Source organism: Babylonia areolata, chromosome 6 (genome assembly GCF_041734735.1).
Source record: "Babylonia areolata isolate BAREFJ2019XMU chromosome 6, ASM4173473v1, whole genome shotgun sequence".
NCBI classification, from domain to species: domain Eukaryota; kingdom Metazoa; phylum Mollusca; class Gastropoda; order Neogastropoda; family Buccinidae; genus Babylonia; species Babylonia areolata.
The window spans coordinates 16,630,924-16,649,971 of record NC_134881.1 but is presented as its reverse complement, the minus strand read 5'-3'; the positions used below and the strand labels follow the sequence as shown (position 1 = coordinate 16,649,971).

General features: G+C 36.6%; 1 protein-coding gene across 1 annotated transcript; it reads right to left on the bottom strand.

Annotated features, from left to right (window-relative positions):
* Positions 1-9,002: 9,002 nt before the first annotated feature.
* On the bottom strand, positions 9,003-18,543 carry LOC143282788 (IST1 homolog). The gene is made up of 3 exons (XM_076588551.1): positions 18,148-18,543; positions 12,918-13,329; positions 9,003-12,239 (listed from the first exon to the last, which is right to left on the bottom strand). The coding sequence occupies exons 1-3, from the start codon at positions 18,414-18,416 to the stop codon at positions 11,868-11,870; spliced, it is 1,053 nt and encodes a 350-aa protein (XP_076444666.1). The 5' UTR covers positions 18,417-18,543; the 3' UTR covers positions 9,003-11,867.
* Positions 18,544-19,048: the final 505 nt, after the last annotated feature.

Here is a 19,048-nt window from a genome sequence, read left to right as displayed (position 1 = left end):
AGTTTAAAGCAAATTAACCCCCCTAGCATTAATTGCAGATTAATTTCCCTTTTTTACTATCTGCACCAAAAACGTGCACCAGAAATATAACTTCCATGCTTTACAAAAGAAGTTCCTGATAAAAAAAAAAAAGACTGCTCTTGATGCTGTGTCAGAATATCAGATCAAAGTGCCAAGTTTAGAGAATAAAAACAAAAACAAAAAAAACCCAGTAAATTCATTTTGCATATAATCTGGCTTCTTTTATAATTTTTTTGTGCCCATCCCACAGGTGCAATATTGTTTTATACAAGGTGACTGGAAAGAACTGAATTTTTCCTATTTTTATGCTAAATTTGGTGTCAACTGACAAAGTATTTGCACAGAAAAGGGCAATATTAAAGTTTTCTTTTTTTCTAATTGTGTTCTAGCGACTCACTGAGGATTCAAGATATAATTTCAGTCACATTTTGGGAAAGGAGACTTACAAACAAACAAATAAACGAACACAATAAACATTAGAAAAAAGAATTGATTCAACAACACTCACTCATCAAATACAACATATAATGAACGCCTGCTCCATTGATGATATGACAATCATTTCTTAAAACGCATACCTACATTCAAACATATGAAAATCATCCATGAAGATGCCTCTAAATTTTACAAAGAAAGTAATAATAAAGCATCATTGGTACATCGGTATACGCTCTGAATGTAGTCCTACGACTTAGTTTTCCTTTTGCAAATTTATTTTTCTAACAGAAATTTGCTATCATCATAATTCTGAAATTGAAAGCATACGTTTTCTCGAATCTGAAGACAAAAAAAAGAAAAAAAGAAAAAAAAAATCAAGAACATTTGGATAAACAAAATGCTTGTATCCGCATAATGTTCTTTCTAGTGCTTCTAATACTATTCAACCTCACCATTTAGCAAATACGCTTATGCATATGGGACTCGCTTTTGAATTTGATGAATCAAACCGAAATACTTTTGATAAATTAAGCAATATTTGTCTGCTTTGTATCGAATTGTCATAAAATTTGGTGTCAGCGACACTGTGTTGTTGACTGTAGGCGTTTATTTCTATCTAGCTGTTCATTGGCTCCGATTCCTGTTTGCTGGTTGGATGGTGTTTCGTAATGCTGATTGGCCAGCGTGTGAGTTTGGTGATTGGAGGAGCTTTTGTGGCGGAAAAGTAAAACATTTTGCGACCTAGGAATGAGGACAACATGCTGAATGTAGAAAAAGTTGTTTTTTTTTCATTGTGTATGCAAGTTTTGGGGTAATGATATTTTGTTTTAGCAATTCAGGTCACTTGGGCTTTATTTTGAAACTCTAGGGAAAAAAAGTAAAGAAGAAAAACAAATTTGTTATCTTATAATTTGTGTGTTGGTTGAAGCAGAATTCGGAAGTCATGGAAGTTGTTCCCCTGAATTTTTTCCAACATGGTCGCGACCAGTAACTTTTGTTAACATTGTCCCAGTATCATAATGATACAGAGATATTTTATTAAAATTCATTGTTTGACTTGTTTCGTTTATTCAAGGAAAAAAAATTACATTATCTTATATATTTCATTTGTTTGTGTTGGCTGAGAGGTAACGCGTCCGCCTTGGAAGTGAGAGAATCTGAGCGCACTGGTACGAATCCTATAGGCGCCAGTATTTTCTACCCCACCACTAGACATTGAGTGGTGATCTAGACGCCAGTCATTTAGATGAGACGATAAAACAAAGATCCCATGTACAGCATGCAGTTAGCACACGTAAAAGAATCCACGGTAACAAAAGGGTTGTCGCTGGCAAAAAATCTGTAGAAAAATCCACTTTGATAGGAAAACAAATAAAACTGCAGGCAGAAAAAATACGAAAAAAAGAAGGGGTGGTGCTCTCAGTGCAGCGATGTGCTCGGGAAGAGCAGCCTGTGTGCTTCTGGTGTGCTACAATGGCTATGACACATCATCACAGCTTTTTGGAGTTTGAAACGGTGTCCCATTGAAACAAAAATGTTTAACTCACATTTAAGACACTCATTTTGTACAGAGCAAGAATCTGACAAAAAGCCTTCAGCTCAGCTGAGAAGGAGGATCTGGTATGCCTCTACAATGGCCGCAAAAACAACAACAACAACAATAACAAAAAAACCAACAACAACAAAAAACAAAAAACAACAACAACAAAAAACAAAAAAACAACAACAACAACAATAACAAAAAAACCAACAACAACAAAAAAAAAAAAAACAAACAAAAAAACCAAACAAATAAAAACCTGTATGTACTCCACTCCCAGTGCTTCATGACAAGGTTTCATCATGAACCACGTGTGTACAGATTCACAGTCTCCATCATACCAGCGCTTCAGCAAAGCTCCACAATCTAAGTGGAGAACAAATGTGGAAATGGAGTCTGGTATTATCGAAGTAACGGATTCTGTTATGTTAACGACATTCGTTCAGTCAAATGCGTTCCATATAAAACCTCATCGACAAATTGAGAACCAGAGCTATGGGAATGGCAATTCACATCTGTGTGGCTGGAACCACGGTAAACTGACCTCCCTCCTGCACAAGAGGCCCGATTCAAGGTCATCAGATACATCTGTACGATTGACTGCAGTTCGAGGTGACGCACGTGCAGATGACATGGGCTCCAATGTTATGTGGCATGTGAACAGTGCTGGCTTAAGCTGTTGGAATTTACCATCGCTCCAAAAACGTTGGTGAAACCGATCTACCTGATTTGTCAAATCTGGACTGAGTCTGCAAATGTTACATTAATATGTTTGAGGAACTGGACTTTCCATATTGATCCGTGTCCTGATACTACTTTGGTAAATTATCTCTCGTTCTCTCTAATATATATATATATATATATATATATATATATATACATGTGTGTGTGTGTGTGTGTGTGTGTGTGTGTGTGCGCGCGCGCTCGTGTTTGTACACGATTTGTGTTGATTTTCTGGGTGAATCTGACTTGCCTGAGACATGGAAAGTTGGTAATCATGGCGGAAGACTTCGACGAAGACCGAGTCTATACGCAGACTAAAACGGCTGAAATTTAGTCAAGCGATTTCGCTGGACTACACCCCGAACGCCCAGACTTTGTAAGACAAACGCCGCGTTTATTTTTGTTAAGCACTTCAGTCAACTAGAATGCACTTTCTAGAGGTGTATAGTGATGATAATGATGATGATGATGATAAAATTAATGATAATAATAACAATAATAATAAGAAGAATATATTTCTATTGTGCCTTTCACTAAAATACAACAAAAAGAAACATGATACATGAAAATTATAATCACACACACACACACACACACACACACACACACACGTCCTTCAGAACATAACAACCACGTGCATACCGCACGATCGCACGTGTTAGTGATGCCGTTCGGACACAACAAACCAACGAACTCCAGGCCGAACAAACCAAGCGTAAATTTCAATCCGTGCTGCAACTGACAAGCATGCGCATATGGGAACTTATTCGGGAAAATCCCTTTCTAAATAAGAACGAAGGCGTTGTCAAGAACTATTTGTGAGAAGTCCAGTCGTTCGTTGTCAGACCTTCACGCCCGCGCCATAAATACCGATTTTGCTGTGGCGAAAGTTTTGACGTTCAAAGTCCAGACGTTTTGCTTTACGCACGACGTTCGCAAGTCAGTCCCCATGAATACGGCCCCTGATTTGAACACTATCTGATGATAAAATCTTATTGTGGAGTTCACTTCAATGACAGACTGCTGCATTTCTGTGTCAGGGGCTGCATAATGGCGAGTAATCACTTGTGTTCACCTCCTGACAAACCGATATGCACGTGACTGTGCACCTTGGTGTACTGTGGATTTCTAAACATAATGATAACGATAATAAATACTTACATAGTACTCTATCTTGAAAAACTGCTGTAGATGCTTTACAAGACACATAATATTGCATATAACACATTACTTCAATTCTGCATGTAGCCTAAACACCAAAATCTACTTAGCAGACTATAGACACAAAATCAAAGACAATGCATACATAAAAACGTACACACACACACACACACACACACACACGCACGCACATGCACACACATACACACATGTGTGCATAATTATATGTACACACGTAATTATATATATATGCACACAGTCAAGCATACCACATGTATAAAAGTATATAGACGCACTGTTTGTGGATGGTCATGCCACAATTAAACATTCTTGAGAGAAGAGTTAAGTTTTGAGGCCAAATTTGAAACAGGCGAGAGCATCAGAGTATTGGTGGCTGTCAGAGAATCTGTTCCACGTCTCGTGAGGTTGAAAAGAAAAAGAATCTGTTTCAGCTGGTCTTAGTTCTGTTGTGAAGTATCCTGAGAAGTCGAGTATCAAGAAGAGCGGAGCTGGCGAGACCGACATAATATACAGATAAAATGATATATTTAGCAGATGTAATGTAGCGTATATGGATTCGTCCGAATACAGTGACGCCTCATTGATAAACTGAAACTGAACTATTGAGATGTCACAATCATGTTAAGCTGAATAAGTGGTTCATTTCATTGTACTGTGCATATTATGTGCAAAGTTCCATTGCTTGTGTTACACCAAAACCTGTACCCTCTCATGCCTAGCATCCCCATAATGGGGACAGTCCTTCAATAACCTAAAACAGTAAATAGATTGAATATTTCAAAACAGGCAGCCAGTCTTCACCTTCGGCACTATTTCCACCATTGAGAACCAAAGAACCCCCAAACATGAAATCCAGACAATAAATGGCTGTTTGGTGCGTGTGTTCGGTTCTGAACAAATCAATTCCTGCCGCTCTGCCTTTCTCATGACGGCTTACTGATTTCATAATAATTATCCTCTTCTATGATGGGTGTGTTTTAATTGAGGAGATGATTATTGTAATATGCTTGAATATTTGTGTATGAATGACAGTTCATGTCATTCGGATCTTCTATTTTCGTATTATGTGATATATTTTGGTTGAGAAAATCGTTCAGATTCTGCTGTATGTTACGTCATTCATTATGCCTAATTCATTTCCACATTTCTTTTCTGCTCGTTTCAAAGTCAGCTAACAAGCTCTACTTATAATTGTGAAATCTGCATGCCCGTTAGGTGTTGAGTCATGAGATTTAAGTGAGCGTTTTGATCTGAATTATACGGATCGCTTCTGTCTTCATGATTCACCTAACCATGATTTATTCTGCCTTTTATTTATGTGTTGTTTTTTTGTTGTTGTTTTTTGTTTGTTTGGGTTTTTTTGTTTTTGTTTTTTTTGTTTTTTTTTGAGGGGTGGCGGTTCGATGTCTCAATCTACAGTTCTGCTTGGTTTTTTTGTTTTTGTTTTTGTTATATATATATATATATATATATATATATATATATTAACAATAAAACTTTAATTCAAAAAAACCCACAGGGGCACATGGAAATAAAAAGACACATACAATCATACCATTACTGAAAAAAATTGCAAAGAGCAGCGCAGGCGCAAAAGAAAAAAAAAAAAAAAAAAGAGAGAGAGAGAGAGAGAGAGAAAGCGAAAAAGAAAGAAAGAAAGAAAAGATTAAGTAAGCCAATAAACAAACAATCAGACGTTTTTACAAACTCACTGATGCAATCAGTTCTTTCAAAATATATTCACATTGAAAATAAGATTTAACGAACAAATTAAGCCAAAATGAAATAAACCATTTTATCAATAATACACCAAATTGTACAGAGCCACAATGTTTAAGTCTGCGACAAATCGTATCCAGGTACATGAGCAAACAACTCAAGTATTCATTTATGATATAATTATATTCTCATTTGATTATACATGTATGTGTGAGGTGACAGTTACAACCAGAATTCAGCTAATATAGTTTTAATGAATCTAACCAGTTTGAACAAAACATCTTTCTTTTTAGAGCACATCAACGTTTGACACTTTTTAAGGCATTTTGGCGTATAATAGAACGTTTTAAAGAATGTTTTACGGCTTTCATCAAACATTGGGCACAAAAACAGATGATATTTAAAAAAAAAAAAAAAAAAAGAAGAAAAAAAAAGAAAAGATATTCATCTCCAAGTTCGTCACAATCGCACTTGTTGCACTTTCTTTCATTTCGTTCAATTCTTAAGAACCACCCTTTTTGATTTGGTAGCTTGTGGTTCAAAAGTATGAATTTTAACAGAAACCGAGCAGTATCAAAAGGCAAAGCAACCAAGTATTTTTCCAATTGAAACCTATTCTTAGACATACGGTAATTGTAAAATAATTCGTTCAGATTAATTTATGTATACCATTTCTGTGTGTATTAGTCTTGAATCCTTTGCTTAATTAATGCCCCAAACCTATGTGGGGAATATCGTGCAACGTCCCACTGATTCATCCAGGGGCCACTAAACCCAAGAGCATTTAATTCTCTTTCAACAGCGTCCAAGTATGTGAAAGAGTACCCGGCCTTTTCTTTTAACTTAAGCGTAAAATAGTACATATCACTAGAAAACTTATTTTTGGTAACAGGGTTTGTTAAACGGAACCAAAATGTCATCATTCGTTGCTCGAACTTCTAATGGGAACTGACTAAGTTCACCAAAAATCATTTGCGAAGGAGTGGATTTATTTAGCTTAAGAATTATTTTATAGAATCGCAACTGCAATTTTGTAGCAGGATCATATATAGATTTGTGGATACCACACTTCCGATCCATATAACTGAATAGGAACTACAATACAATCAAAAAGATCAACCTGAATATCAATAGGCAACATATAAGTTTCTTCACTCTTATAATAAGAGAAAACGCAGCTCTAGATGCTCGAGGATATGAATATTTTTGTGCAGGTTTAAAACTTCCATTGTGATTGAGTTTCATACCCAGATATTGAAAATCAAAAACAACATGTGACTTAACATCATTATAAGTAAATTCTGGTAAATTTCTTATTTTTCCCCTCGAGAAAACCATCACTTTTGTTTTCGAAGCATTAACTTTTAGCTTCCAGGTTTTACAAGTAATCTCGCATCTTGTTTAGGGCATTCGATCTGTAGTGCATCTGGTGTTTCTGCTAATATGACAGTATCGTCAGCATTCAACAATATGAACATTTTAAACAGAATATCAACATGAGAGTCATCAAGATCAATATCAATGGCAGCCTTTTTTTTTCAGAATCCAAACCAATCACATTTTCACCAATAAACAATTTAAAATCGTTCGAAAACAATGCAAACAATAACGGCGATAAATTTCCCCTTGTCTCACACCAGTTGTACATGAAAAATAATCAGATAATTCTTGATTCCATTGTACTTGTGATTTAGCCTTGCTGTATAACACATAATAACTTTTCATTAACCATTTTGAGCCAGAAAAAAAACTATCCACCAACTCGAAAGCTTTCTCATAGTCTATGAAAGCGGAATACAGTTGCTTTTTCTTGGCAAGAAAGAAGTTTATTATACGTGTAAAGTTAATATATGGTCTGTAACCGAGTAGCCTGCCCTAAAACCAGCTTGTTCTTCTCCAATGGTGCCATTATCATCCAAGTATGAGCAAAGTCTGTTATTAACCACGCTAGTAAGCAATTTACCGAAACAACTTAACAAAAGATATACCTCTGTAGTTTGCTGGAGAGTCTTTACTTCCTTTCTGTTTATGCGGTTTTACTATGGCTACCGTCCATTTTTCAGGTACCTTACCATAATGCATAACTAAACTGAAAAAAAAAAGAAAAAAAAAAGTAATCAGCAATACAAGATTCTCTGGAGCAGCCTTAAGTGATTCATTTGTAATTTGGTAAATTCCACATGCTTTATTATTTTAACTGATTAGTTTTAGCATTATCATTATCCTGTGTATCAGTTTGAATTGTACCTAAATCTTTAAAGTAATTATAAAAAGTTTCACAGTTATTACATTATGTATTTCTTTTTTCTCCTGTTCTATGCCATTCAACAGCTTCCAAAAGCTTTTTGGATCCTTACTTTTCATACCTTTTACTTTCTTATTGAAAGATTTTTGATATTCTCTAAACGACAGTCGTAACTGTTGTTTATAGCTTTTACTCGATTTAGATTTATTTTCTTTTGCTTCTGCACTTCTACATCTTAATTTATTTTTTGCTCTAAGAAACTCTTTTCGTTTTTTCTCACAGTCTTTATCATACCATGGAAAGTCTTCATTCTTTCGTTGTTTCCTTTTCCCAGGTTTATTCTTTTGAAATAATCCTGCAGTGTCTGCTGCATTTTTTTATATTGGTAATTTTGGATCCAGATGAATCAGTTTGATCTTGCATATTCTGGTCATTCTTTTTCTTTTGCAGAAGAGAGCAGGGAGAGCTGGGTGTGTGTAATCTTGTCATCAGTTTACACTGGTTTGCATGTATCGAACACTTTTATGTGCAGTCTGGTTGCATTGTACCTATATGTATGTCGAAAGGCAAAATCCATATTATGACTGTGTGTGTGTGTGTGTGTGTGTGTGTGTGTGCACTACAAACATTAGAAGAGTGGTTTTGGTGAGGAGAAATCTTATTTTTTTCTAGTCACCTGAGAGTTATATCTTCTCCTCTCATCATAATTACACACATGAATCATAATTTACTCATTCAAAAGTCATTTGTTTTGTCATTCGAAGTAAGAAAGGCAATGCAGTTAATAAGTCTGCAAAATGTGTGTGTGTGTGTGTGTGTGTGTGTGTGTGTGTTTACACAGTGGATGCAGAAGAATGTTACATATTAATGTCCAGAAATGTGTCTGTATCAATGTCCACATAAACAACTTTGTCACAATGTCAGCGAGCAAGAAAGAATGTGAACATGCATGCCTGGAGGTACCTGGTTTCCATTTGTGAAACTGCATATCAATAAGCAAAATTTCAGTTTTATTCCACACACACACGCACACACAAATACTACACACATGTGTGTGTGCACATACACCACACATGCACACACACACACACACACACACACACATATTTTGCATGCACACACACACAGAGAAAACAGAGTTTCAACAATGATTATTATTCCAAGCAAAATCACCAACATGAACAAGAACAATATTTACATAACCTTTACCTGTTATTTATATTGCATTTGATTAACTTGCATAATATAAAACACTGACTCATTTATCATTAATGTAACAGCATTGAGAGTTTTACTCTGGTTTGTTTATCTGTGGCTGTTTTTGCTTTTTTTTGTTTTGTTTTGTTCTTTGATGATTTTTCTTTTGTTTTTATATGACAATATATATATGTATGTATGGCAATCTATTTAACTTTTTTGTTTGTTTGTGCAGTTCTTCCAACAGATATACAAGTATGCATCTTCATCACCCCTCTCCTGTTCCTATTGTCTGAAATTAACTCTTTACATCTGGTTAATTTTTTTCAGATTTAGATACTGATAATGCCGGTAATGGTCAACTGGTTGACCCTGGGCATCATCCGGAAGAAGATACTCTCTTAAATGCTATATGCTCTGTATTTAAGTATGCTGTTGTTTTTTGTTTTTGTTTGTTTTTCAACTCTCTTCCTGCCCCAAGTGGTCTCAGAAAAAGCAGTCTCAGAGACCTGCTATTGTCTTCTTGCCCTGAGCAGTCTCAGATATGCTATTGTTCTGAGATCTGAACCAAACTGACATGTCAGTATGTACCAGAAAAATGCATAGTACAAACAACTATGTTTAAAATTGCGCTAGCTGAATAGAATACATACTGTATATGTGCCTGTGTGTATGTCCTGTATCAGTGTGCAGAACATACACTATTTGACAAGTGAAAAAATCATCTTACATAAATTACTGTGGGTTTTTTTGTTGTTTTTTTAAGTCTATGAAATTGAATACTGTTGTGAAAAGGTACTAAATGTGTGAATCAACCTTTAAACCAAAGAAATTTTTAAACTGAAAGCCCTCTTATGCCTGTTATATTTTGTTTACCGGTAATCACTTTCAATTATAAACAATGTGTGTGTGTGTGTGTGAGTGCATGCATGTGGGTCTTCTTGTTTGAACAGTTCTATAGTCTATTGACTTCAAGTTAATTTTGACAGTGTGTGTGTTTGTGTGTGTGTGAACCTGTGTGTGTGTACACTGAATTAACATCACTAGTATTTCAACAGTCACACTTTGTACAAATAATATACAATGTAAACATTAACAAGAAAAGAAAAAATGAACCCAGACACATTATACACATCAAAATTCACTTAAAAAATGGTGTAAAGTCTATCCAAGCAACAACTCTACATCACTGAACAAAAGCAGGCAACATAGATTCAGCTAATGAATGAAGCAGGCACTCACTTCTTAAACAAACATTTTTTTCTCTCAACAAACAGGAGCTGAACACAAAAAGACAGAATGCTACAGGAAAACATTTGAGAATGATGGTGGATGGTGGTCAAAAGAAGTAGGGGGAGGGGAAGTACTGGGTCACCATAAATATGTTTGTTTTGGGAACAACTTCCAAACTCAGCTTACCACAAAAAATTGTACATGGAGGGTAAACAGCACAGTATAGCTTAAAAAAAAAAAAATAAAAACAACAACAACATTTCAAGACAGTCAGCTGAGAGAGAATAAATGCACAAATAGTATAAAAACAGAAAAAGGAACAATTACTGCAGTGGGTTTATAACAGTCTAAACAAAGTAAATATTTACAGCAATGGGTTTGTAACAGTCTTTACAAATCAACATTAATTGCAGTGGGTTTGTAACAGTCTAACCAAAGACCTTCCTGACACAGCATTTGTGTCACAACCCCCTAAGGTGTGATTGTGCATCATCCACTCAAAACACTTAAAAAACAAATAAATATATCAATTTCATGTCATGAATTTTTTAAATGAAGGCCTCACTTGGTAGGAAATAACATTTAAATGTATGGAGGGAAAAATAACATATAATTTGTTTGTAACAAGGGCGACTATGGATTTTCAGAAGCACTACAACAGGAAGTATGACTGTCAAAACATCTCTATCAAAAGCACCATTCACACATGACTCTTTGTACACATATGATATAACTATACTGAAGAAAAAAAAGGATAAAGTAATAAATTTTCCCTTTAAAAAGCACCCTTATTTTTTAACAGAAATAAAAATCAAGTGCTATGATTCTGCATATGTTTTTGGTGAATAATGATCAAACAAAACTGCTTTCCTGACTTCTGGTATAAATAAGTGCATAAGCGCTTGCACTTCAAAATACCTGCTCTCTCTTTCTCTCTGGAATAGGCCATGCCTAAAACCTTAATCTTTGAATAAAAAAACATTTTTAGTTCTGAGTTCTCCTCCTGTGTGTGTGTGTGTGTGTGTGTGTGTGTGTGTGTTCTTTCTACTCAAAAAGAAAATTTTTCTCTTTTTGGAACTGACCGTTGGTTTCCAAATAACCACTACTGTGTCACCAAGATTGGTAATATATGAGGAGATCTTTTTTGTGTGTGTTAATTTATGTGCATGACTCACTTCTTTCCACATGTTTCAATTAGTCCAACCGTACATGATCAAACCATGAAAACATTTATCAGTGTATGACATTTGTCACACACACAAACAAACATCACAGTGTTTCCGAACTGGGTGCTGAAACTTTTGATCATCAATAATGAGTGATCTTACAAAAAGAATTTGTCTTTCTGTACAGTATTCAGATGTTTTGTTTCTCGTCGAGGTCTGTGCGTGTCTGAATTAATATTTCCTTCAAATGTAAGAGAACATTTCTCGTCTAGGTCTGTGCATGTTTGAATTAATACTTCCTTAAAATGTAAGAGAACAGTCATCAATGTACATTAATCTTCAACAGCCCATTCTTTAAAAGGTTCAGACAAAGCAATCACGTAAATCCTCTTCCTCGGCCACTTTATTTCTTCTTCTTCAGTGCTTCAAACCTGCGCGTCAGGTCATCAAAGTCCACGTCCTCTCCTCCTGCCGAGGTGCCCCCCACTGTCCGTGAGCCTCCCAGGCTGCTGGTTGGGACAGTGGGCAGCTCAGGGAAGTCATCCAGTTTGGGTGGCGGGCCTGGGGGGGATGGGCAGTCACGGAACCCTGGGGCAGGAGGAGGCTGGGTGGGCGTGGGGCCGGGGCCGTCGCAGTACAAGTCACTGAAGTTTGGCGGGGGAGCCGGTTTCTCGTTGGTGGCAGGGGCAGGGTAGGGGGTGGAGCCCGGGTAGGCAAAGGGAGCAGAAGTGGGGGGTGCTGGTTCCGGCATGGCTCCAGCTTGAGGGAACGGGGCCTGCAAACATTGACAAGTCAGTCTGGGTGCCAAGTAAAGACAAGACACTAATTCAAAATGACTACAGTCTTCAGTCACAGTTCTTACCACCACCACCACCCCCACTCCAACAAATGCCCAAGATATACCAAAACAACATGATTTAAACCATGTTAAGACTTTGATTGCTACTGTTGATTCATTCTGCAAAAAGAGCATGCTTATATAATAATTTTTTAATGTCAACACTGAACCCGCGTTAACGCAGTGGGCAACACCACTTGTTCTCGATCCAAACATCCGTGTTTCGAATCTGCATTGAAGCCTATTTTTTTCTTTTTTGCGAAGCTGTATATAATTATAATAATGAATAGAGAACACATTTCAAACTAATTTTTGATTTTTAAAAGTTTTTCTTTCTTTTTTTCTTTAAGTGTGTATCACAAGTGAGTCTTGAAGGCCTTGCGTTTCTAAGTTTCTTGTCTTTTAATTTTTTCATTCTTTACTCCTTTTATCAAAATTCACAATAAATAAACATCCCTTACCACTCGGTCTTGTCCATTTCATGTTTGGTGATTTGCGAGCAAGGATGTTTTAATTCTTTAAATTTCTTATGAAAATCAAATAACCCCCTTACCACTCAGTTTGTAACATAATATTTACAAACTGCAAAAGTAACAATTCTCCCTTTAATCTCACCTGTGGTGCTGCAGGCTGCATCACGCCTGTCCCTCCACTTGGTCCGCCACCACTGTTTCCAGACTTCCCTTTCTTGTCAGCATCAAAGTCAATCAGAAGGTTCTCCGCCAGCATGATTTCATCCTGAGCCACAACAGACGCATCTGGCTCAAAGGGGATATTGTAGGACTTGGCAATCTCCACCATATAGCGCTCCACCAGGGATTTAGGGGGAGCTTGGACTGACAGTTTGTGGATTACTTTCTCACTGACATTGCTCCGTTCATTGGAACGGCAGGCCATGGCAAATTCTTTGCTGTACTTGGCAGCAAACTCATCGGAGATGGCTTTGAACTCCATAACATCAGCCTGGAGTCGCGGCGTGGCCCAAATCAGGCTGGCGATAGCTTCTTCCAGACCTGGGTCCAGTTCTCTGTTAAAAAAAATAAATCCAAGAATTAATTTTTCAACAAATCAGTTCATCAACTTCGTGTCATTCAAGCATTTTTAAGCATTTTTCATGCATTTTCAAGAAACAAATTAGAAACTACAGACTAAAACAAAGCCCAAGACTAATAACACACATCACTGCTAGATATCAGGGCAAATTATTTAATAAATTTGAAAAAAAAAATCAATTAATTAGTTTATCAAAATTACAGAGAGTATTGATCATGCTGACCAATATCAATTTGGCTTAAAATAATTTCATATACATATCATAATGATCAATTTGTTCAGCAGTGAAGTTACTTAACTCTTTCATCCCTGCAGCACAGTTTTCCAGTTTACAGGAATCCTACCCTTCATTCCTGAAGCCCAGAAAACTATGCAGCGGAGAATTCCCCCTTTCCTTCCTATGACATGCAAAATCGGTTCTCATGGTAAGCGCTTTGAACTTTGTGCGAGTCGCGTCATCAGCGAGCATCATCTATCCTTGACTAAGTCACTAGTGGGGCAGTGTTAATAAGTGGAATGGATGCCAGACACCCCCCCAGTTTTCTGATGATTAGTTTTGTAACTTTTATAAGATGATGTTTTCGATCTGCAACATCTGAATGAAGAGGAGAAAATGCAAATTGCTGCTACTTCAGAAGCACAGATAAAATAGTAACTCTATTATCTACACCAGGTGCGGTAAAATAAACGTAGACATGCACTCAATATAAAAAACATCAAACATGACTTCATTAAAAAGAAGCAACAAACATAAAACATTCATATACAAAGTATTGGACATATATATATTCACTTAAAAACGAAGTTGAAGCAGTTGCATGTTTACATGCATAGTTTACATTTGTGTGCAGCTGAACAGTGACATGACTCCAGAATTGCTGATTAAGATTTAGCTGATATGCTGTTGCACAAGGTTTACATGGGGAAAATGTTTTGACCTTGCATATATGTGAGATGGGAAGTGTTGTTGTAAAGATTTTGCAGTTTGTAGTTAGCTGACTACCACATGTCTAAGAGTGCAAATTGTGTAAACTCAAAGCTTGTTTGTCAGAGGACGGTGGTATGTATGAATAGAAGTTAAATTAATCTTTTAAATAAAATCATTTTCAAAAAGTAAAGAAAGAAACTCTGTTCTAACTCAGATATAATTTTTTCAAAAAAGAATATTTTTCATGATGCAAGCAGTTGTCAGTTGAATTGGATATAGGACTAGCATTGGTGAAGTAGTTCAGAGGCTGTTGTTCTTTTAGTTAAGTGAACAACTTGTTTATGGAATGCTCAAGAGGTATTTATAATTAATACACTCTTTTTCAGAAAGTATTTCCAATGGTAGGGAGCAATACAAAGTTACATGTTTGTGGTTTGTATTTCTGAACTCTTATGTTTTGGATTAACATGAGTGAAGGGAGATAATTGGAAATACTCATGGATTTTGGAATGTCACTATGGGAAAAAAACCCGGCAAAGAATCTATTTTACGTGGTTACTTTGACACCAGTTTACTATTATGTGACGTGCAAGTATGGATGAGAATGGTACTACTACTGCTACTACTGTACTCATGCAACTGCTACTATGGCTACTTTTATTATCACTTTAAAGTTTAATGTTTGCATGTTGCTTTAGTTACAACTGTTACTTTGTATGGACACTGCACTATCAACAATGAGGTGCTTTTCGAAGTCGTGGAGGACAGTGAAAGACTGACACAGTCCTAAATGACTACCCTCATGGGCTAGGCTTTTCGCTCTAGGAATATTTAGTATATTATACAGGGCTTTCACCAAGACGAAGGCAAAAGGCTGCGGCCTGCAGCAACACGTCTTTTTGCGTCAAGGTGCAGCAGAGAGCAGAACTGTGCTGAGTGACTGTGGGAGAGACAGCACTGCCTATGGAACTGGTTGACTATGATTTTCAGTGGCTGAGAAACAGCTGCTGAGACGGACCTGCCTGCAGACAAAGAGGTCTGACCATGTCCTACACAATTGAGGTGTGACTGGGGAAGAACATGCATCCATTTGATTATAATTATATATAATATAGTGATGTTGACAAGGCAAGGCAAAGCAAAAAGTTTATTTCTTGTGCCCCCTGGGGGCATTGAAATGTTACATACATATACATATTTTAGATATACCACACAAACAATATAAGAGTGATGTCAAAAGAACAAAGACAAAAAAACAAAAGACCAATAAGAACATACAATATACATTAATAAATAATTCATCCTCATCCATTAACAACAGAGGTAACTTTACTGAAAGGAACTACAAATAGAAGAAACAAGTGCTTTCAGTTAACAACATTCTTTTCGGTTTTTTTTTTGTTTGTGTGTGTGTGTGAAAACAATGAATAAGTGGAATTTGAGGGAGTTTGGGCGGTTTCTATAATATCTAGGTAAATACTTTTGTCTGTCACTTTCAAAGAAAGGACACACAAACAAACAGTGAAACTCAACAGCAATGCTGTTTGTGGAACATTTATCACAGATACTTTCGTTTCTTGGTAAACTGTTGAAGGGCTGACAATTAACAGGTAAGAACATACAATATACATTAATAAATAATTCATCCTCATCCATTAACAACAGAGGTAACTTTACTGAAAGGAACTACAAATAGAAGAAACAAGTGCTTTCAGTTAACAACATTCTTTTCGGTTTTTTTTTTTTTTTTTTTTTTGTTGTTGTTGTTGTGAAAACAATGAATAAGTGGAATTTGAGGGAGTTTGGGCGGTTTCTATAATATCTAGGTAAATACTTTTGTCTCTCACTTTCAAAGAAAGGACACACAAACAAACAGTGAAACTCAACAGCAATGCTGTTTGTGGAACATTTATCACAGATACTTTCGTTTCTTGGTAAACTGTTGAAGGGCTGACAATTAACAGGCAAAGCATTATTGGTTGTCCTAAACTCAACCGGATAACACACTTACTTGGTAACACAGTAAAGTAACCATCTTGACCAAAATTTGGCTTAAACATCCTATAATTAATATACATAGTATCAAAAACTATCATTGTCTATATTCACTTTTATACCAGTCTTGCAAAAACTGATCTTTTAAACAACATTCGACCTTCTCTTTGAACCAAGTGGAATGTACTTCAAGACTGTGCTGATTTAACCAGAAACTACTTAATCCAATTTCATTCAAGATATTGTGAATACATTTAAGGTACTGGTTCTGGTGTATGTTTGTGCTGTATAAATGGAAGCTCTGGACATTTGTAAAATTAATTTTATCACTACAATATGGTCTGTGACAATGTTGTAGTTAACCATTATTATTGTAAACATATCCATGTATTGATAGACACCAACATAATCAACAGCAGGTGATGAAAAGTTCCAAAAGTTTAACTTAGTGTGAGAAGTGTGGTGTGTACTAGTGCAGTGCATCATGACTGCTTCCAGATATTGATACACACGTCACTTTTGTGTGACATATGGCATGATGACTGTGACACAGACATGTTAATAAAGTTTGGTTTGTGAATTGTGTATACATGTGCAAGATCTGTGAAAATAATGTTATGATTCTGGCTCAGTGACTGCATGTGTAGTGATATTCTCTTTGAAACAAACTAACTTCAAATCATTTATGTAGTATGCACAACAGGAGTGACAATGTGGCAGATTTTCATGGATATGATCAGCAGTGAGGTATGTATACATGCATTATTGTGTTTGACCCCCAACTCACTTGTTTTACACCTGAGTGTTACCAGAGGTGTCAGTTAAGTGTCAACAGGGTCACAAACAACTTTCAAATCAATTCTGTATACATCAGTACATGACAATTTCAGTGTTCTATAAATGCAGTGAGCCGTGTTGCCATAAGTCTCTGAAATAGATACCCTGTTTCATAATTTCTTTCTCTTCTCCAAATCCAGGAATGAAGAGAACATTTTCATTATAGAAATCTGGGAACAAGGGGGAGTAATGGTTCATGGAAAAGTAGGAACGAAAGAGTTAACATCTTTTCACTGTTGGAACAATTACCCCATTATTAGATGGATTCATTTAATGTTTTACTTTAGTATTTACTGTTTACAATTCATTTCTTTTTCAAATCACCTGCTGCTAATGCAGAGTTGTTGTTTTTCCCTGTAGTGTAATCCTACCTTTTGCCATTTCTGTGGCATTATATAACTAAATTCCATGTCCCTCATCCAGAGTGCCCCATACAAGTAATATGACACAATTTAACACAGCCACAGTCAGCAACTGAATATGGTTCATTCTGTCATTATATTATCCTTGTACCAGTAGTCTACAGCCAGTACAGGGTTTGACTTTCATTCTGATGAAGCCAACCTCCAGGCACTGCACTTCCTCAGTTCCTGTTCTCAGAGCAAGAGCTGCATAGGATTAGGACACCGCATGTCAACAGGTGTGTGTGTGTGTGTGTGTGTGTGTGTGTTGGATACACCAGGTTTACATAGATAAGGCTGAATCAAAAGCACTATTTATACAAGTAACAGGAAACTAGCTTACAAAGCACTGACACAGTACACAATGTAGTACTGTGACAATGACAATTTATGTTTTGACATCAAATTATCCATATGCTATACAGTATTATAACTTTGACCCATGTGTGAGCTGGTGATGAATTCGTGACAAAGAGTAAGACATTTCTTTTTTTCTTCTTTCTTTCGACGACGATGGGGAGGGAGAGAGAGACAGAGAGACAGACAGGCAGAGAGAGAGAGAGAGAGAGAGAGAGAGAGAGAGAGTGTGTGTGTGTGTTTTCGACCTTAAGTTTTGTAAACACAAACTTACTTCTGAGTTTGTATTAGGCCAAATCTCGCCAGCAGAAGGTCGCAGTACATTTCAAGCAGTTCCATAGCTTCAACCAGATAATCTTCTCGGATAATATGCTCCACCCTTATTCTGGCTCTGTCTTCTTTTCCAGCACTGATGTAGTCTGCTATTTCCTTCCGTGACTTGAGCGCTATCTCCGTTTTCTTCTTTTCCAACAGTTTCAAGCGATTGATTGTCAATCGCAGATTTGTTTTCAATTTAGTGTAATTTGGGCCGCTTTTAAACATAATGGCTGCTACTGCTGTCACGCTTTGCAGAGAAATCAAGTTGACTGAACTTGCAGACTATTTATAACCCTTTCACAAACACGAAATACAATCGTGACTCTGATTCATATGCGCTTGTGTATTTCGTCACAAGACTCTGATGTCATGGGAATGCAAAATGTTGAACGGGAAATTCTATATTTGAAATATGTCCAGACTGCTGAACCCAGAGAAAAAAATTGAAAAGAATGTATAAAATAAAATGAAATAACCCAAGATATATTCGACTTTATATATATATATAAAAGGTGGGTGGGGTCGGGAATGTTGCTACAAAATGAGTATCGGTTGGTAAGGTAAATTACTTGATAATGTGCATTTGCGTGTTTGCACGAACGGGCCTGTTTGGGCACTGACAAACTCTTTTTGTTTGTATGGTATGTGGAAAATAATGAATGTGTATAGCGTTTCAAAGCCCTAAGGAAGCACAAGACATGAACTTCTTGCCTTGCCTTGCCTTGCCTGGTTTCAGTTTCAGATTCAAGGACATGTCAAAGCGTGGGGACTGATCCACATGTTGAACCGCACCTGCTTCCCCCCATTAACAACTACGCATAAACCCAATGCGCTGGTCAGGCCTTGAGAACCTTGGG

Bases quoted from the DNA above. Each gene is read 5' to 3' on its own strand.
- LOC143282788 (XM_076588551.1), bottom strand. From the start codon at position 18,416: ATGTTTAAAAGCGGCCCAAATTACACTAAATTGAAAACAAATCTGCGA. The intron at 13,330-18,147 runs GTAAGTTTGTGT...TTTTTTTAACAG, and splicing joins GGCCTAATACAAACTCAGAA to AGAACTGGACCCAGGTCTGG. The intron at 12,240-12,917 runs GTGAGATTAAAG...CAATGTTTGCAG, and splicing joins TGCAGCCTGCAGCACCACAG to GCCCCGTTCCCTCAAGCTGG.